This window comes from Ursus americanus, chromosome 13, assembly GCF_024610735.1.
Source record: "Ursus americanus isolate L20-20 chromosome 13, mUrsAme1.1.p, whole genome shotgun sequence".
Classification (NCBI taxonomy): Eukaryota; Metazoa; Chordata; class Mammalia; order Carnivora; family Ursidae; genus Ursus; species Ursus americanus.
In genome coordinates this window covers 5,981,567-6,002,852 of record NC_142139.1, presented here as the reverse complement: position 1 = coordinate 6,002,852, position 21,286 = coordinate 5,981,567, and the positions used below count along the sequence as shown (strand labels likewise).

Below are 21,286 nucleotides of genomic sequence, written 5' to 3'. Positions count from 1 at the left end.
TCTTTATCCATTCATCAGTTGATGGACATTTGGGCTCTCTCCATAGTTTGGCTATTGTTGATAATGCTGCTATAGACATCCTTCAAAGGTGTGTTTTTGCATCCTTTAAGTAAATATCTAGTAGTGCAATTGCTGGATCATTGGGTAGTTCTATTTTTAGCTTTCTGAGGAACTGTCATACTATTCTCCAGAGTGGCTGCACCACTTTTCATTCCTACCAACAGTTCAGAAAGGAATAATTCCCACCAACAGTGCAGGAGGGTTCCCCTTTCTCTCCATCTTGCCAACACCTATTTTCTCCTGTGTTGTTAATTTTAGCATTCTGACAGGTGTGAAGTGGTATCTCATCATGGTTTTGATTTGCGTTTCCCTGATGATGACTGATGTTGAGCACCTTTTCATGAGTCTGTTAGTCATCTGGGTGTCTTCTTTGGAAAAATGTCTGTTCATATCTTCTGCCCATTTCTTAACTGGATTATTTGTTTCTTGGGTGTTGAGTTTGATAAGTTCTTTACAGATTTTGGATATTAGCCCTTTATCAGATGTTACTTGAAAATATCTTTTCCCATTCAGAAGGCTGCCTTTTAGTTTTGTTGATTGTTTCCTTCACCTTGTAGAAGATTTTTATCTTGATAAGTCCCAGTAGTTCATTGTTGCTTTTGTTTCCCTTGCCCCTGGCAACATGTCTAAGAAGAAATTGCTGTGGCCAAGGTCAAAGAGCTTGCTGTTTGTGTTCTCCTCTAGGATGTTGATGATTTCCTGTCTCATGTTTAGGTCTTTCATTAGCAAGGATATTTCTAAAGACACCTCTCAGTATTAGCAAGGGTTGGAAAAATGGGCAAAGTTAATAGTAAATTTTTTTCTTAGTGACTACAAATTAAAGGATATTTTGGGGAATTAGCAATGAATAGATTGAATAAAGACTGAAACTATCTGTATAAATACTAAAAATGTAAGAACAAAATACGTTTATCTCAATAAACCCATATCATAAAAAGTGTAACATTTAAAGGGAAACTTGCTGTATATTTATCATATTAATTACTTTTAAAACTAAAATAAGGATTTATCTTAAATAGTTAAAAAATAATATTATATAATGATCATCTTCTTGGACTTATATTTACATAAGTATTATCATATTATCCAAAAGAAATTACTTCAATGCACATAAAGCTTTTAATTAAATTCTTACTAAATTTTTTTGTCTATGAGGCAGTCTTTAAATGGTTTCAGTCATGTCCCATTGACTTAATTTTCAACCATAGTCATAAATTAAAATCAAACCTTAGCACACCACACTACTGACTTGCTGAGTTCATTCACATTCACGGTTTCATCTAAGACCTTACTGGGATAAATAAAAGCAAAGACTAATTGCAGAAGTATCTTTGGAACGTTTTGATTAAGTCTCGAACTAGAAAGGGTATTAATGATGTGGCCCTCAGTCGTCATATAAATCACGTGACAAAGCCCTTTATAAAAAAAAAGCAGCTTATTTATTTTAGGATGACAATAAATTGTTCGGGAACCTAGGCAGGAAAATCACTCATTCTGGATTCTGGAAAATATTCAAGAGTTTGGAAATATTTGTGTAAAGTTTGCTCATTTTTGTTTAATTCATCCTATCCAATTTTAGCAGGGAAATTCTATTTATTCAAACTAACCATAATTAATATTGGGCGTTATTTTTGTGTTCAACATGTGGTTGTAATATAATTTTATGTTTGAGGCTATGTGAAATAATACCTCATGAGAATTAGATCATTAGACTATGAAGAAATATTAAAAGCCTTGGGCAAGGGTTTTGGAACTGGCACTGGAACTAGTACATCAATTTATTATTTTTTTTTAAATTCAAGATTAGGTCTAATAAATTTATTTTAGGGACAGATGTTTATGACTTCTATGACAAAATAACACCTCTTTTTTCTAGTTCTTATTAAGAGGCACAACAATGAACTAATTTTTTAAAATGAAAAATGTATTACTTAAATAAATCACACCAGAACTATTCAAATAGGCCTTGAAAAGTACTTTATATTTAATAAACAATAAGGGAATTGCCATTTTATTATGCAAAATGCAACATTATTTATTTAGTGTTTTACAATAATTCAAAAGTAAGCATTTTTCTTCATCTGCGTAGGTTTCCTGCAGCATGTACCAAAAAAATGAAAGACTTATAGTCTTTTTGATTAAAACAAAATACTCACTACATGTCACTAGGCATGTATTAAGCAAATGAAAGGTACCAGGTTGCATAACATGAAGGGTTACCTCCAGATAACAACATGTTCCCAATAGGAAGACTTATTAATTCTAAGTCATGCATTTCATTGAAAAAGTTATAAACAGATGGACAAAGCATCACACACACACACACACACACACACACACACACACACACCAGTCAATTTTTATAGAGACGGATGAGCAGTTACACTCAATCACAGCAAGAACAGAAAAGGCAAAACTTTATCACAAATAGGCAAAAGCAATGTAGGGTATCTTAGTTGAAAGATATAATAAGTTATAATAAGATAATAAGATATAATCTGGATCTCAGAAGGATGAGAAATGTGAATGAACCTAGTGGCAGCCTGGTGAATTGTGGGGTAGAAAAGAGAACAGAAATAAAAGTTATCTTCATAGTTAGTATTTCTGATAAGGCAGTCATTATCAATGAGGTAGTGCTGATGGGAAAACAGGAGAGATTAGGAGAGGATAACAGGGCCTGTTTCACGGTATGGGGATTACAGACAATAAAGGTCTTTTGTCAATGTTTACACATTTATTTGGGATATATCATCTATATGCATTTTATATTCCATAGAAAAAAAATTTAATGGGAATAACCACTAAATTTAGAGGATTAGGACCAAGAATAGCAACATTTCTTCTAAATGGGGCTGCAGAAATAAGAAATTTGGGAAAGCATCTCTTTAGTTTGATTTCTTCCTCTCTTGTCCTTTCTTCTTCCCATTTTAAAATTGCTATTGCCTGGAAAATATAGGTCCCTTTAATACCTAAAGTATAACTATCTGCTCAAGAGAGATAAATATTATCACCCATATAAGCTCAGTAAGATATAAGGTTCCAGTTTGAACCTAAGTCCAGAAACTCACTTAGTTTTCATTAAATCTTGAGAATTAAATATGTGCCTGACATTATACTAGGTGCTAACACAACAGAGAGAGTTATATTAACTTGTTTTAACCAAACTAAAAATAATGCAATTTAGGTATCTCTCCAGGCTTCAGAATTCTGTAGATCAGTTGGAAACAACATTTTCCAGAAAAAGAATTAGGCCTAAAATTAACTAGTCTATTGCTTCCCTAGAAGGAAAATACCATGATCCTTTACTTCTAATAATATGCCATTCCAGATATTGTATAGATGTCAGAGAAAGTACAGCAAAGAGAAAAAGAAAGAACTTATCGATGGTATCAAACAAAGAGAACAACAAGCCATTATCTGATTATCCCACCTGTTGACTAGATATTCCCAGTTGAGCTGAATCCAATTCCAGGCCATGTACTTCCCATAGCTGTTGTATGAGATATATCGGATGACTGTAAACACATCCTGAGATTTAATAAGGTTTGGGTCCTTGAGAAAATCTAAATACCTAAGAAAACACAAATAGAAAAACAATTCAAAATGTTAACTATTAACTTTTAAAAAATTAATTGAATTTATTGTATACAAGCACTTCACCCACTTACCTATTATCCCCCTGAACTAAAAAACAAAGAGCCAGTAAATTAAGGGAAAGTACTTATACTTTTATTTTCTAAAGGATAAAAGTTACATCTTATTTGTCCTTCCCTAGATTGTAAGAAACAACCTTCTAAAGTAACCTATATGGTTAGATTAATTAGCTATAATTACAGTCTAATGGAAAGCAGTCCAAGATAAATTACGTGACCAAATCAATAGGTTTTTATTAACTCTATGCCATGACTGTACCTAGAGGGAATATCATGACGTACTCTAGACCACTGAATTTCCAGAAACTGCACTTTACTGGTAGTCCTGAATTTTTGTGTAATTTATCACTCAACCTCTAATTCACAAGAGTCTTAGTAAGGCATGTAAATACTTGCTAATTTTCTCATCAGATGATCAGCACAGTGCCATCAAAATAATGGATCAATGAATCAATGGAAAATCATGGAAAATCATGGAAAAATGATCAAGTTCTTGACAGACTATTTTAGGGCGAAGAGCAGAATTGACATCTACCCCAAAGCAAGATGGTGAAGGAGTATTGTTGGCTTTGCTTGCAGTAGTCCTTATAAATTGGTTATTACATCGTAATTTCCTATTTATATTCTGTCTCTCTCATGAGCTATAAGTTTCTCAAGGATAGATGTCACGCCTTATTCATTTTTATTCCCACAATTTATATACTTACACATAGAAAGGACATCGTAAGTGTTGGCTAAGTAAATGCAATAAATAACCGTGGCAGAAGATTCGTGATATGCATATTGTGGCACATACTCCTTCTCCGCTCACAGAAACCAATTTTGTTCTGGGCTTGGGTCAAGGTATCCTTGATCCTAGGGAAGTAGGGAGGCTCCTACCCCAGGCTCAGAGTATGATGATGGCCCAAATCAGTCAAAGGAATTCAAGAACATCCTGTTGGCAAATGATCCAGTAGTAGACCTAGAGCATAACCCAGAACGATCAAGTGTGATCCGGTTCTGGTTATTAGGGGAAGTGGAGATAACCCACCTTTAAGCATAAAAGACAAAGCTTTGTGAGGAGGAACTCTTTTGTTCGTGTTCTTCTTTCACTGAACATATTTGTGCGAAGACAAAAATATTTGGAGCTCTAGAGGTTATGAGACATCCAACATGGCGAGGATGGCAGAACAGAAAGAGAAACACCCCAGGTCCTGAATGAAAATGTTGAACCACTGCTCACAACTAGAAACTGCCTACTCCCAGAATATTTTCATATGAGATTACATGTCTTTATTCCACTCTTACATGGATACTTTGTTTCTTGCCGGGAAAAATAAGATTTAATAGATGTTCTTGGAAATGTATCCTACTTTAATTCGCATCTTAAAGTGACAGTGACACATAAACCATCAAATGCCACTCATATGAACAGAAAAAACAACAACAAAAAAAACTTACCTTGACAAAAGAGTAACATTCTTCACCGATGCTAATCCATACAACAGTTTTTCTTTTTCCTGAGCTAATGAAGTTTTCTGGTATTGATCAAGAGTATAGTTCCATGAAGTCTCATTGCCAGAGTTCTGCATTCCATACTGATAAACCAAAAGCCTGAGATTTACAGGAAGCCTAGAAGAAGAAACAGTGTTTCAGAGATTTTAATTCTTCATTTCTAAGTTTGAAGTCCTCTAGAAATGAACACATGAACAGTCACCTTACAGTCCCACTTAGCCACTGCTGAAATAATTGGGTAGCATTTTCCAAGGCTTCTTGATCTCCCATTTTGCATGCAAGCCCTAACACGGAGGCACGGAGTAACCTTAAAAAACAAATACACACAAAACTGGGGCCGTGAGCACTTTTTAACATGTTTTAACATACACAAATACTAAATGAAAATTAGTTTTAAAAATGTAAGAAATAACTTTGTAAGGTGGTCTCCAACATCATTCCATCCCAGAAGATCTGCAATGGGCTTCACTTGACTTTGGAAGTATTCCTGAAATAAAAGCACCATATACAATGAGTCATAATTTACTATTTATCAACAGTTTCTTATTTATTATAATCTACAGCCCCCTGTTGTAATCTTCTTTCCTACTAGTTCAGAGAATTTTGGGCCTCTCCTTAGGAAACATGGCAAATTTGCTTCAATTCTGAAGATAAGAACATCCCGGATCATTCTCTAATGTTTAATAAAGTTTAATAAAACTTTGGGTAAGCCCCTTTTGACCTCTACTTTTTAGTTAACATTTGTAAGAAATGGAGTAACACCTAACATACTTACTGCAATAAGAAGATTAATCAAGTATTGTTGAAATAACAATAGTGAAAACTAATATATGTATACCGCCTTTGGATTTACAAAGCGTATTTATTTTATATGATCTATACTGTCTCATTGCTATAGACAGGGAAGTGCCGACATCCCTACTGTACAAAGGAAATGAAGACTCATAAATATTAAATCGTTTGTCCAAATTCTCTCATTTAGTAAGTAGAAGAGCTAGAGATTTGAATCCAGCATTTCCTTAAAATTGCAAGTGTCCTACCAAAGTGCTGCAGAAACCCCAAAGCAAAGTATTTAGAATGACTATTCTGTAATAAAATCTCAATGTGGAAATAACAGCAGCAAGAACAAGGAAATACAATGGTATCAAAAATATAATGGTATCAAACTTATGTTTTAGTAAGAATAAATTCATTTAACATTGATAAATCCATTGAAAATAAGATCTAGTGAGTATCTTGTCTATTGTAACTAAAATATTAGTTCTTGTGTTCTTTCTAACACTAAAATATATCGTTAGGTGGTATACTGCACCAGAAATGCTGATACATTTCAAGTTAAAAAAAAATAGAGATAGTATCTCTTTAGTTTGACTAGCCATGTCATTGTACCTTCCTTTAATTTCACTTGGCACCCAGATGTGCTTTTGTGTCTCTCAGAAGCTCCTTGTCTCAGCAACTTCCCTATTCTTCTCATTGCTGCACCTTTACTGTCATAAGATAGAGCATTAACATCACCTCAATCACAGGGTATAGCTCTTTATCATCTTCAAACATGCTAATGATATAGGTTATGACTGAAATCACTCTCTGCCACGGTAAAAAATCTTCTTCCATTCTGAGATACTTGGTCAAGTTTAAAGCCATCTTGTAATCTAGAAGTTGAGCTCTAAGGGAGAGAAAAAAACCCATTAATTAAAAACCATACACTAAAAAAACAAAACAAAACAAAACCAAAACCAAAAAACCCAACCATAGACTAGTACTCATTTTTCTAAAAGTACTAATATGGAAATCACAGAATTCAATGTTAATGAGAATCCTTCTGTGAAGCAATCAAGAAAATACATTTATTTTGGAGGACCCAATCAAAAAGGTTTGTTCACAATGATGCCTTAGTACTTTCATATATTCAATAGTAAGGAGGAAGACAGAACATTAAAAAGTACATTTGAAAAATTGCTGAGGCAAAATTCTGGATAAAACAAAAGCCATTTAGCTATGGTTAATATCGATGAATAGACACCAGCCGATTACAATATACGAATGTGGGGCGCCTGGGTGGCTCATTTGGTTAGGTGTCCAACTCTTGATTTCAGCTCAGGTCATGATCTCAGAGTTGTAGGATCGAGCCTCACGTTGGGCTCCATGCTGAGCAAGGAGTTTGCTTGAGTTTCTCTGTCTTCGGCTCCTTCTGCCCCACCACTCTCTCTAAATATATAAATAAATAAATCTTTAAAAAATACTTTATAAGAAAAAAATACAAATGCACCATGATAATTATATCTTACTGAAATTATTTACATTTGATATGAAGAGGAAACATAACAGTACTCATGAATTATGAATGTTTAAAACATTCCAATTGAACTTTTCTCATTAAAACATTTCCTTTTTCATACGTTTTCAAACAACATTGATAAACAAAAGTGGATTTTGTTCCTCCACAAATTTGAAGTTTCTATTGACATTTCAAAGTTTAAAGAATCCAGTTTTTTCTTCCTTAAAAGGAATGCTAGAACCTTTTGAAATACTGTTCTCAGAAATCTATTATGCCTCAAAATTTAGCCTAGGTTTTTTTTTTTTAAGATTTTATTTATTTGACAGAGAGAGAGACAGCCAGTGAGAGAGGGAACACAAGCAGGGGGAGTGGGAGAGGAAGAAGCAGGCTCCCAGCAGGGGAGCCTGAAATGGGGCTCAATCCCAGAACACTGGCATCACGCCCTGAGCCGAAGGCAGACGCTTAACGACTGTGCCACCCAGGTGCCCCTAAAAAGAACCTTAGATGGGAATTCTGTCTTTTCAAATTACATTTTGAAATTTTAAATTAAATAATAAATTTTGAATTATTGAATTAGTAATCCTGATGCATTGAATGCTATTACATTTGAAAGTATTTGTAATTATATCTTGAATTCTCTCCAAGAGTTCGATTTGAGGATGAACTAGTAGTATTAGACAGGTAGATAAGAATGAAAATCTTCGCCTCATTTGATTTGTATTAATGAGATATGATAGTTTGTTTTCAGTTCAGAGAGCTGATTTCCTCTATTTCCTCAGATCCTAATCATTATATTTTGGAGCATGCAGCCTCCTTAATAAAAACACAAATAATATTGAGAAATGGAGTGTTTTATTGAGAATGTTTGCTTGTTTAGTAAGAAAAATTATAAAATTTTGTGTTGATATTTGAAACTCGAGAATTTTCTAATTTTAATGATTCCCTATTTTCCCTGGTGGATGGAGCAACAACTATGTCCAGCTGGTGATTTTTAAGGTGTTTCTGAAGAATAGTTGTTGCTCTGAGGATTGGTTTAGCAACAAGAATAATGAAAGTTTAGGAAAAATGACCATTTGGTCAGAAACGAAGTGGTCTGTACATTTTAGGTAGGTGAAAAGATTAGAAGGAATGGGTCTGAGTTACCAGGGCCAGAAGAATTGGCTAATTAGGTAGCGTAAGTAGAAGTAAGAAGAGAATCCAATTATCCAAAAGTCAGAGGTTCTGAGGAAATACTCTGTATTCAAACATTGAAAATCAATATCCTATCCTATACCCTTATTTTTCCAACATGCTTGATACAATAGTTCCATTTTGGTATCACTTGTTTTCTCTAAGTCTGAATCATATGGTCAGAACATTGGACTGGGAGTGAATTTTTGCTGGTTATTATAGGGATAACATTTCGAAAACTTAGCTGATGCACTTTTCATTTCCCACCAATTATGTTACTCTGTAGCTCCTCCTGGTATTTGATTCTCCAGAGGAAGAACAGTATCATTTAGAACTATGATTCTCAAATTTGAGCATCTATCAGTAACACCTGAAAAGTTCATTAAGTAACATATTCTCAGACCCCCCCCCCCCAGATTTTCTGATTTAGAAGATTTGGAGTAGGGCCTAAGAATTTGCATTTCTCACAAGCTCCTAGGCAGTGTTGATACTGGTGGGACCACATGTGAAGACCTGGTTTTGAGAACAAAGACATGTATAGTGCCCTTCTCAGATCCCTTAACAGCGCTGTTGGCTCACAGCTGCCACCTTCTTCAGAGAACAGCCCTTAGCCAAATATATCCATCTTGCCTAAGAGGTAATGTAATCCCCCACGCCTGGACATTAATTCTCTGATTCAGGAAGGCAACAAGCCAGCCTGCCTCCCTCAAGTTGGACACACTCTACGGCATAATTCATAGCTTTCTAGTGGAATCTGGCAAAGCTAGACTCCATCTGAGACCGTATCATGGCTCAGCTCTTTATCCCTGCCCCATCCTGTTTTTCATACTCCCTACCTCATGAGAGTACTCTCTCAATAAACTACATGCACATGAACCTGCATTTCATACTCTGCTTCTAGGGAGCTCAACCTAAGACAGCATTGGTATGCAACTTTGAGTCTCAAACTCCATTTGTTAAATCCATAGGCATACAGCAGTTCTGAAAGCCAGATATGGTTAAGAATTTTATTTTATTTTATTTTATTTTATTTTATTTTATTTTATTTTATTTTATTTTATTTTTTTAAAGATTTTTTGGGTGCCTGGGTGGTTCCGTTGGTTAAGGGTCTGATTTTGGCTCAAGTTATCATCCCAGAGTCTTGAGATTGAGTCCCATGTCAGGCTCCCTGCTCAGTGGGGAGTCTGCTTCTCCCTTTCCTTCTGCCCCTCTCCCTCAGTTGTGCTCTTTTTCTCTCTCCCTCTCTCTCTCAAATAAAGAAAATCTTTAAAAGAATTTCTTTTTATTTGAGAGAGTGAGCAAGAGAGAGAGAGAGAGCATGAGTGGGGAGGAAGGGGAGTGGGAGAGGGAGAAGCAGACTCCCTACTGAGAAGGGAGCCCCATGCAGGCCTCAATCCCAGGACCCTGGTATCATGACCTGAGCTGAAATCTGACACTTAACTGACTGAGCCATCCAAGCATCCCAATCATTCTTTTTATTTAAAAATCTTCCATCAATCTAGTAAAAGCCCAGCCTGATGACTTAAATCATAGAACTGTCCTATTATCTGGAGAAAATGGAGGCTATAACTTAAAGAAAGTTCCCACCAAACTTGATGGAAAAGAGGACAAATGAGTCTGATGAGAGAATTCTTGCCCTCTTATTTTGGGCTGAGGCACCCAGGAAGTTGGGGAATCCTATAACAAAGGGTTTGTTTTTGCTTCCCTGGGTGTGACCCGGAAGTACGGTACAGTCCTCAGAGAAGCTGAGTTAAGCATAGTGTGTTGTCAAACATCGCTCTTCACTGGGACATTGGAAACAGTTCGGAGAGGTACCGAGGTGGATGCTGCTGACCCCATGTGCTCGTGTTCCCCAGCAAAGCCTTTGGTGGTGTGGAGAATTTCAAAAAGTCCCTATTGTGTCTCATTTCTCAGTGTTCACTTGCCAATTAAATTCAGATTTGTGGCTTAAAACAGTCGTTTTGCAAACAACTAGGTCCTTTTTGGACTCTTTCCAATTACTCTACTCCTTTCTTTAAAAGGCAGCATGAGGGTGGGGGCAGGCAGTAGGAGGGTGAAGTTGCTTATCCAGTTCTGTGTTGTGCTCTAGTTACCTTTGCAAACACCTGTAAAATGGTAAAACCAGTGACTCTAGAGGTCTGTAATCTTGGTGTGGCTGATGTTCACTTGGTGGCCTGTAATTTGCTAACTTGCTCCTCGCCTTGGATATCATTGGAACCACTGCTGTGTGAAGCCGCGCTGAAATTCTGTTCCGATCGTTAGCTTAGGCGGCTTTTTAAGCCATCCTTTCTGCTCTTCTTTCCTCACCCTGGAGACCCCTGCCCCCACCCACGGGCTTGTTAGCTAGTGCTCTCTGCTTTCCCTTATGTTACTCCTCACCTCTTTCCTGGCTTCAGTACACAGCAGGTTACAGAGCACAGTCAAAGCTATTGAAAAGGAAAACCCTACTGTAACAGGTAGACAAAAAAGGATTCTTTCTGTCTCTGTTTTGGCAAGGCCCTTGGCCTAACCTCCAAACTAGGCCCGTTGGCCTAAACCCCAGAGTAAGATGCAGGCCCCCCAAATCGGAACCAACATGGTCAGGACAGATTTTTGTGATCCTTCGCTGATAACCCATCACCAGCCTACTACAGGGGTTGGGGAAGCTAGGGGCAGAATGAGACATTCTAACAGAGAGCTTTGGAGGAGCGCTGTCAGGGTGCTGTGAATGCTCTCCTCCCACAGGGGAGAGGGGGATGCAGGAGGGTTCTCCCTCACAACAAGCCTAGGAAAAGGGGCTTCAGTGAAACCACTTGAAGAGTTTTACCTGTGTTGTGGAGCTTGGGGCACAGTGGCCTGGTGTCTGATGCCCTGAGAAAACTAAAGGATAAAAGACTACTGCTCTAACCTCAGAGTGAAGAGATAAGCCTGCTTGGGGTGGCCCATCCTTCCAGACTTCGGTGGGGGAAAAGATATATGAATACTGCCTATGGACCAGATGTGGTTCAGAGATTTTCAACTTACCCACCTCAAGGAACTGCAAGAGAAAGACTCTAAGCAGTAAAAATGAGTATGGATGGCAAATACCCCATGAAAACAGCACACAAGAAAATGAATTAAACATCTTCAAAGTTCAGAGAGGACCAAACGCAGACAGCATGTGAGGACCTTTTCTTCCCTTCACCTGCTTTCCCTCCCTGCACTCCTTGCCTTAGCTCTGGAGGAGTCAGAGGCAGCCTGGCAAGGGAGGAGCAGTAGGGGTTCCATGCAACAAAATGGAGACGACATCAAGCACCTCGTGCCCACTGCAGGTGGCTAGCCTGACACCAGCCTGTGTTGGGGGCAGGGAAGAACTTTAAGTGAAGTTGGTAACTTTGATGGTTTACTGGACTGGGCTCAAAGTGACACCGAGCCTGTCTGGGGGACTTGAAGTAGCTGGGAGAATTTTTATTCCTTGTCTTGAACACATGTGCCCATCTGGGTATTCATCCAGGGCAGTAAGAACACTGACTCCTCAAATTTGGGGACAGGGGAATCAAGAATATGTTTATATTTAGATGTGCTCTTTTAGCCCTGCTTATGAAACATGTTGGTGAGATTTCTTTTTGAACACCGGAGTAGAACTGCATAAATTCTTATCCTACCACAGACACTGTTTAACTACATGTTTCTCCTTTTTTCTCCCTAAAGTTTCTGAGTGAACTGCACTTGACTGTAGCCAACACTGGTGGACTCTACTTCCCTGAGTCCTGTTTCCCTCACATGTTACAGAAGGAAATTGGGTGATAACTGAATAACTCAGGTGATAGCTCAGGTGACAGCTCAGGTATTTTCCAGATCTGTTGCTGTGTGATTCTACATGTTTTTTGGTTTTCAAATGAGTTTCACATTCTTCCTTCCCATATCTCTCCAAAATTTTACGGGGCTATGGCCAAGGAGCTGAGCAAATGCGAGAAAGTCTTTCAATTGTGTGAATTATTTGCTTTATACACAGTTTCCCAGAGAGACCTGTTCAAGAGGCTTTTACTTCTTAAAGCCAAAAGAACTGTCTGCATTGTGTTGTGATGGGAATTAAATTATAAAGATATCGCAGTTCTGTGTAACTGCTAACAGCCAAGATTCTAAGCTTTGGAAAAGGTCATGATGCATTCCTAGGAGAGTTTCCCCCCAAAAGAATTCTTAATGGTTCTATTTTATTTCAAAATATTGATTATCTTCCTTTACCACTTAATTTCCCAGGCTTACGCAGTGTCTGGTACAGTCAAGTGGTACACTTTATTAAGCACCTGCTACAGGCCAGACATGGTTTGGGGTGCTTTATGTGCATTATTTCATTTATTTCTCACAAGAGTCTTAAAAGGTCATCTCCATTTTACTCATAAGGAAATCGAGTCAGAGAGTGGTTGAGAAATTTACTCAAGGTTTTACAGAACCAAGATTTTCATCGTTCCAGAGCCTGTTTTGTAACCCTATCCATTCCCTCCTTAAACAATGTCAAGAAGTCTTCCTAACTTGCAGTATCTCATCTAGGAAGTCTGTGGAAAATAGCTCTCCCATGCCTTTGGTGCTGGTATACTATCCTTCAGACATGTGTTCGGCTCATATTTAATGAGCTTCTGCCGTGGGCCAGTCACAGTTAGAAGCCGGGAATAAAATAAACAGGAACATGATCTGGGTGCCTACCGTCACATAACTTGCAGTTTGGTAGGTGAGCTGGACAGTTAATAAGAAATGACAGTATAATATTGTGGTGAAACACAGGGGCCCGTGAAAGGGACACCCAAACCCAGACAAAGGGGCCACTGAAGGCTTTTTGAGGAGGTAGCCTCTCATTCTCAGTACCCTGCTCGTATCTAGGATGAGGCCACTATAAAGCCAACAAAACCCATTTGTTGTGTCCCTACCTCCTACAGAAGTACCAGAAATTCAATAAACACCTGTTGAATTAGTGGTGTCAGACTACTTGAAAACAAAATGAAACAAAAAATCTCAAAGATACTGTGGTTACTACCCCTTCATTTCCCTAATCTATGTTGACTTTTTTTTTTTCCTAAGTGTAGGTCACCTTCAGGCCATGAAAACAAAAAAATTCCAATTTTTTAAGCGGTACCTTAATTCTGATCAATCCTAGAGCACCATGTCTCATTCTTCTTACCCTAATGACCTGAACAAGAGTTGACAACTCTAGCCATAAACTCATAGAGTGGGCTTAGGCTCATAGACGTAAGTTAATGAAACACACTGTCATTTTATTAAATCAAATTATGAAGGTGCACTTTTGAGCATTTGCAAATGTCACTCCTAATTAGCTCAAGGGCTCTGATATAGACGAACCCTACTCAAAGTCAATAGGGTAGGTGAGCTTTTCTGTGTCTGCTAAGAGCAAATTTCAGTATTTTGGCTATGAGGCTTATGTGAGTTTTAAAAAGGAGAGTTAAGGAAAACAATAATGTTATAAATAGTGACTTTGAATATTTTAAACTATAATTAATGCTTAAACTTCGTTGCAATTCATCAAGAAAAGAGATTTATAACAAAATCCACAGTATTTTAAATAGTCCAATCTCATTCCAAAACTCACCTTGCTAAGGCAAAAGCATCATCAATAAGACTTGCACGGTCAGCAGAAGAAAAGTCCTGAAAAGAAGAAGAAAAAGAGGTAAGCAGCACAATTCCTAAAGGAATGCATGTTGAAAAAATTAATATCATCAAGACGCTGTTCTTAGAACAAAAATAAAACAATTCACAAGCACTGCTACTCTTACCGTGTGGTTGATGGAAAGATTGGTAGCTATCTGTTCCCAAGTTGGTACTTCATAATTTACACGATAAAACCCAATATGATCAGGGTTTATTTTGAGAAAAACATTTCCAGCAGGATTAGAAGAGTTCAAAGTGATTCCTGTGGTAGTAAATAAACACTAATGAGAAACATGTTTGCATATACTGTAAACACAGAGAAATTAGGCCCAGAGGGTCAGCAGAAAAGAAAAGAAATATCAGCTCAAGGAGTCAAGTTTGACTAATTCTTACTTAGATGCCTGATTTTAGAATGTCACTGTAGTGCGTGAGCCGAAAAAGAATAACCAATGTAAATAAGTGTCCTGTGATTTGTGACTTATACTTCTTACTGGTAGAAGCTTGCCAAATGAGTGAAATAATTCTGTGCTTGTCAATCCTTCAATAAAAGAAAACAATGACAAAACACAGAGAGGTCCATGCTTTTGGGCGTGATCCATATATTGCTAATCATGATGGATTAATTACACAAAGAATATTCATTGGGCAGCCTGTGGAGGGGATAAAAATGTAAACATCTAAAAGAATACTTTATTTATTAAAATCAACATTCAAATTGATGGCAATGGCTATTGCCTAGCAAAACAATGATTTGAGAATCAGTAATGCTTTTAAAATGTCAAGAAGGCTTGCAATAGAACTGAAATCCAAATACAACATTCTTGATTTTGTAATCCGTGTCATACTTGGTCTTCTAATTTTATTTATCTTTGTAAAGTCTTCTGTTTCCTTATTTCAATTGATTACATCAATGCTTTTCAGCAATGGATTTGCCAAATTAACTCTCTTTCTAAAGTAGCATCCAGTATTTACATAAGACTCTGGTATATAGATTTTAGAAGCTCAACATTGAAGGAACAGAGACTTTTGTTTGAGGTAAAAAATATTCACTTAAAATAATAGCTGTGCTCCTACACAACCGGTATTCATTTGTTAGCATTGCGTCTACATTTTTTAATTCATACACTCTTGTTTCCAAGAACAGTATACAATTTAAATAATAGTGTGGGAAAACTTCATATATTTGAGAAGTTTCAAATAGTTTAATGTAGTCACAGTGTAAGGATGTGATAGTGGAAGATGGAAGATAAGGCTGGAAATAAATTCTAGAGCTTTGGAGTGCAAGAGCCATGTGCCATGTGAAGGATCCATCTCTGAGAGATGGTTAGATAGAGAAGATTTTTAAGCAGGGAAATAATACGTTCAAGTCTACTTTCTAGAAAGATAATTTTGATGACGTTACGAGAGATATATTGGAAGATTTTAGTCTCCTGTAATCATCTAAGGCAGGAAGGAATGAGGGCTTACTTCAATGTGGAGGTAATGAAAAAAGAAAAAAGGTGATGTTTTCAAGACACATCACGGGTAAAATCAACAGTCAGTTTTGTTACTTGATGTGGACGGTCAGAGGAGGGGGAAATGGGCTTGCACGATCGGATAAATAATGATGTTGCCATTACAGAGTAGAGGCAGATGAGTTAGTTTGGGAGGAAAGAAGATTTAAATTCTGGAAGTGTTCACAAAGTTTGGAAGATATCCAGGACACAGTAGTTTTTCATAATATATGAGTAAGCTCTCCAACAAAACAATACTTTTTTTTAGGAATGTTCAGAGTAGGTACTTGACAAATTATAAACCTTTACCTCTCTCATGTAGTATTTATCTTTCTTTGTCATTCTCCCATGGACAAGTTGTTGAAAGGAAGCTAATCTTTTGGCAACCGTACACTTTGAATGTTTGTATCTGGAGGAGAGCCTCTTGCTAAGCACAGAGCCATATGTTATAGGAAAAAGAGCATGAACTTTCGAGTCTGACAGATCTAGGATAAAACCCTTGCTCTGTGAGTAACTAGCTGTGTGATCTTGGCCAAATCACTTGACCTCTCTGTGTCCTCATTCACCATAAGGGAAATAGGGATAAAAATCCCTCACAGGGCTGTTGTGAAGATTAAATAAGATAACATCGGTAAAGTGTTGGTCACACAGTTATTTGTCCGACAGATGGTAGCTATCCTCATTATTATGAAAGGGGATATGCCACGGTTCTATAAATAGCGAGGCAAATATAAATAACATTGAGAAGTTCCTGGCAATCCATCTAAATACTGCCGTATTTCAGTGTGCTTTATATATACCTAGTTAAGCCTGTCTAGAGTTACTGTGATTTTTCTCACTTTATAGATGAGGAAGCTGAGATCCAGGAAGTCAGTAGTTATGGACTTTCCAAGTTCATGCTACTTTCCCAACAGTTGTTAACAACAACATACTGTTGGGTTGTTTAGTTACAGAATGAAGTAAGTAGGACTAGAATACTGGTGCCCACTCCCGGCGGCACATGGGAGCACGTATTGTATTTCCTTTCGTTTCTCCACTTACTTTTGATTGTTTTTCTGATTGTAACAGTCTTATGTGTTCCTTATAGTTCCAAATACGTATTTGGAAAATACAGAAGAAGAGTATAACGAAGAATGTAAAAAGTACTCTCTACTAGTTAATGTTTTTGTGTTCTGCGTGTGTATCCTCCGTATATGTGCAAATACATGCGCCCAATACACAGAATGGGACTTTACTGTTTTCATGATTCATAATCCTTTTCATTTAAAAGTATATTGTAAACACCTTGCAATTTTGTATTCTATACAGAGTTCCCCCTCTATATGAAAGTAGAGCATTCCTGTGAAAACTTTCATAAGCTGAAATGGCATAAAAAGAGGAGTATCTCCCACACTCTAAGACTGTGTTAATTCCACTTTGTTTTTTACAAAAGACTTACATTAGTACCTGTTTTTTCTAACTGTAAGAAATCCAAAGAACATTTTCATTTTTATGAAAAAAGCCATCACCAGACCATGTTGGTCTTTTGTAAAAATGAAGAGGCAGAGCCTGAACGTTCAGAAAGCGGGGGATACCTGCATGTGAAAACGTAAATTGAATGGCCACAGAACACCCTATCATTCAATTAATAAATCATCTTGTTCTGTTTCTTGCTAGTTTTATGCATAAGTGAGTTGAATGAATTCTTTCTGGGTAGGCGTTCTTTCTAGAAAATTCCTTTTTTTTTCTTTTACTTGTCTAGATGGTGGAGAAGAGGGGTAATTACTTTTTCAAAATTTCATCCAGGGGCTATTTAATTTCAACCTAGATAGATTTCAATAACAGAGCTCTCATAACAGTTCTTTACTACAGGCATACCTCACTTTATTGCAACTTGTTTGATTGCACTTTGTAGATACTGCATTTTTTACAGATTGAAGGTTTGTGGCAACCCTGCATAGAGCAAGTCCATTGGCATCATTTTTCCAACAGCATTTGCTCACTTTGTGTCTCTGTGTCACCTTTTGGTAATTCTTGCAATGTTTCAAACTTTTCATTTTCATTATATTTGTTATGCTGATCTGTGCTCAGTGATCATGACTCACTGAAAGCTCAGGTGATAGTTAGCATTTTTAGCAATAAAGTATTTTTGGATTAAGGTATGTCCATTGTTTTTTAGACATCACGCTATTGCACACTTAACAGACTATAGTACAGAGTAAACATAACTTTTATGTTATGCACTGGGAAGCCAAAAAATTCATTTGACTTGCTTTATTGCAATATTCATTCTATTATGGTAGTGTAGAAGCAACCCACATTATCTCTGAGATATGCCTGTATACTCTTTTATATAAATAATGATAACAAACTTTAGACGGCTAGACAGCTCTTGTGATAACTTGATAATTCTAGAGAAAGAAACATTTTTCTTTAGTGATGTAGATGCTTTGTTGCATTGATACTTTAAGCAAATTATTTTTCAGTGTAAAATGACAGTTTATATCTTATTAAATTTTGTGCATCACTTATGCTGAAAAATACAAGAGTAGTACTTTTTGACTAATGACACACTATTTATACTTGGGGAGCTAAAAATTTCTAGTAGGATGCACTATCAGAATTTAGGGTCAAGGAAGAAAATTTTAATCTCTGAAACCAAGACTAACATGATCTATTGTAAAATGGTTTGTTTATACATTTGTGGTAATATTTTCAACAAATCATTTAAGAAAGTATTAATGATTATGTTAGTAATAATTACAGAGTCCCTCCTAAATCTCAGCAAGTGACCTAGACAATCTCCCTAAAAAGAAAGGTGTAGTATTAATATACAATATATAATAAGCAGAAATCTGGAAAAATGCAACCTGGCTACCATGGTGAATGATTATCACTGGTGATGGTTTTGGTGATTGGGAAGAAATAACTGCAAAGAAGAGTTGGATAGTGAAAATCTGTCAGTGTGTCTCAGTCTGCCTAGGGAAGTAGGTACACAGTTTAGCTGGTACGTGTATTCCAGATCTTTTAACAGATTTCCTCCTACAGAGAACAGTGTATGTGGTAGAGATCTGTTAGTTATTTACCACACTATTCTCTCTTCCTCCTGGGTATACAGCTAGACTATATTTATTAGCCTCCCTTGCAGGTAGGTAGCAACATGGGATTGACAAAGGGACACAAATTGTGCCAGAAGTCATAGATGCACTTCTTGACCTGCTCCCTCCATTATCTTCCTCTGTCTTCTGTTCAGATGCAAAGATCCAGCAGAGGAATTGAAGGTCTAGGAAGCAGTGGAGCCGTAAGAAAGAGGAAGACTGGATTTCTAAGTTATTATTTGGGACTGAACCACCTAGGAAAGATGGCAGGTCAGGAATTCCTCCATTGGACCGTTACATGAATAAGAAACTTTCATTGCATCAAAATAGCTTCTAAATGCAATAATTAGACTCCCCTGGTTAATGCAGTATATGAGGCTATCACAGCTTGATGAAATCTCTAAAATAATTGATCTACCTTAACTCTCTCTTTACTCTTATTAAGTAAACTTTCTTCCTGGAAAGAGATACCTAATTAGCTGACATGAGTATTCTGGTTCACCTTGGCCAGTATATTTTTATTTGTATAAATTAACAAATTAGCATTCTTATATGTTTGCTTTGTGTGAATAAATCTTCCAAGCCTTGGTTGACCAGGGCTGAATTAATGAAACTGAGCTTTTGATTCTGCAAAACTGAATTCATAATGATCCAATCAAAATTCAAGCATTCCATGAGGCTCAGCTTGAAAGAATGAAGAAAGTCTCTCTTTCTTTTTGTTATTAAATTTAAAAAATATATGCCTATAGTTATTTTGACATGAAACATTTATTTATTTATTTATTAAAGATTTTATTTATTTATTTATTTATTTATTTATTTATTTATTTATTTGACAGGGACAGCCAGCGAGAGAGGGAACACAAGCAGGGGGAGTGGGAGAGGAAGAAGCAGGCTCCCAGCAGAGGAGCCCGATGTGGGACTCGATCCCAAAACTCTGGGATCACACCCTGAGCTGAAGGCAGACGCTTAACGACTGCGCCACCCAGGCGCCCCTGACATGAAACATTTAAATATAACTACCATCAAATTCTAGTAATATTCTATTTATATGTAGTCAGAATTTGGTTATCTAAATCATCCAGAATGTATCCTCAACTCTTTAAGAGTTATGAAAAAGTCATCACAAAGTCTATACGATTTCCTATGGCCTAGACCCTCTCCTAAACCCTATGCACTTAGAAATATCTATTTTAAAATATTACGTTTTAGTAAGATTAGTTATCCGACATCATGTGATAACCTTCAAATCTTCTGAATGTTAGAAAGCAGCAGACTAAAAAGCAAAAAGGTGATATACTACTAAATGTAGATGCCCTGACAAAGTAGTAGCTGGTACTAAAGACAGAGGCATAAATGAAGCATCTACGGGCATTCTCTAACAGCACAGTAGTCTGAAGGCAAACAAGCCTCCATTAAGCAAGGACTTACTAAACTCTTAGGAAGTCTTAAGAGGTGCACAAAACCGCGTTGGCAATTGGGTGGTATTCCTGACCTGCCCTCAAGGAATATGACGTAGAAGTTGTCTCTCCAAGGAGTTTGTCATTTACTTAAAAAAGAAAAGACAGAGCAAATGAAGATTACATAACAATGATGATATTCAAAATATAAAGTAGTAATACTAGGAATAAGGAAGGATTGATTAAACCAATAGCATAAAATATACTATAAACAGTGAGAAGAGAGATTACACAGGGCAGGTTAGAATAGCCTGAGAAGGGTCTGTGATAGAGGTCCTCTTCTTTGTTATAAATTACATGTTTAATTTTTTTAATGTTTAAAATATCATGTACAACACAAATGTAAATAAAAGGCCTTGGGGGAAGTCCCAACATTGCCTGGGAAATTTCTAACTGATGAATCATCAAAGAAACCAAGAAGAGGGAGGTGGGGCTGGTAACCTGAGCCGATTGCCCATTCAGTGCACTTGGGACGTGTTTGTCATCTGTGCTCTGAGCTGAGAGCTGAAGATGTCCCCAAACAGGAAACAGGAACTTATTGCATAGCCTAAAAATGGAGCAGGCACTTTGAAGTAGGAAGAGATGTCTAGTTTGTTTCTGGCTAAGTGAGCAGTCATGATTCTGAAATTTCAGATAAAGACAAGTCTGTCATCAAAGCTCTGTGAACATTAGAGCCTCTTCATTCATTCTTTCACTGATTCATTCAATAAACAATTACTGGGTCCCGGCTGAAGATATAGAACAACCACCACCAAAATAAATAAGCTTCATTTCCTCAAGAAATATTCTATGGGGAGGGGAAAGACAGCTAAGTCAATAGCTAGAACTAAAAAAATGTGTTCAATGTAAAGACAGAGGGATACAGTTGCTGGAAGAGCTTCCGGCTGCCCTCACTTTTCTACTAGCATTCTCTGTCTAGAGTGAATAGTTCTTATTTACACTTGGTCAATCCTATCGTCCATTTAAACACTACCTTTACCCC

General features: G+C 37.0%; 1 protein-coding gene across 2 annotated transcripts in view; it reads right to left on the bottom strand.

Moving 5' to 3' along the window:
* Window positions 1-21,286, bottom strand: part of ENPEP (glutamyl aminopeptidase) — an 82,040-nt gene that overhangs the window by 7,299 nt on the left and 53,455 nt on the right. For both annotated transcript variants that reach the window (XM_045799152.2, XM_087866397.1), the window contains exons 12-18: window positions 14,400-14,536; window positions 14,216-14,271; window positions 6,723-6,873; window positions 5,621-5,694; window positions 5,410-5,514; window positions 5,154-5,324; window positions 3,491-3,631 (exon numbers count right to left, since the gene is read on the bottom strand). In XM_045799152.2, coding sequence (XP_045655108.2) covers window positions 3,491-3,631; window positions 5,154-5,324; window positions 5,410-5,514; window positions 5,621-5,694; window positions 6,723-6,873; window positions 14,216-14,271; window positions 14,400-14,536 — 835 coding nt within the window. The remainder of the gene's footprint in view (window positions 1-3,490; window positions 3,632-5,153; window positions 5,325-5,409; window positions 5,515-5,620; window positions 5,695-6,722; window positions 6,874-14,215; window positions 14,272-14,399; window positions 14,537-21,286) is intronic.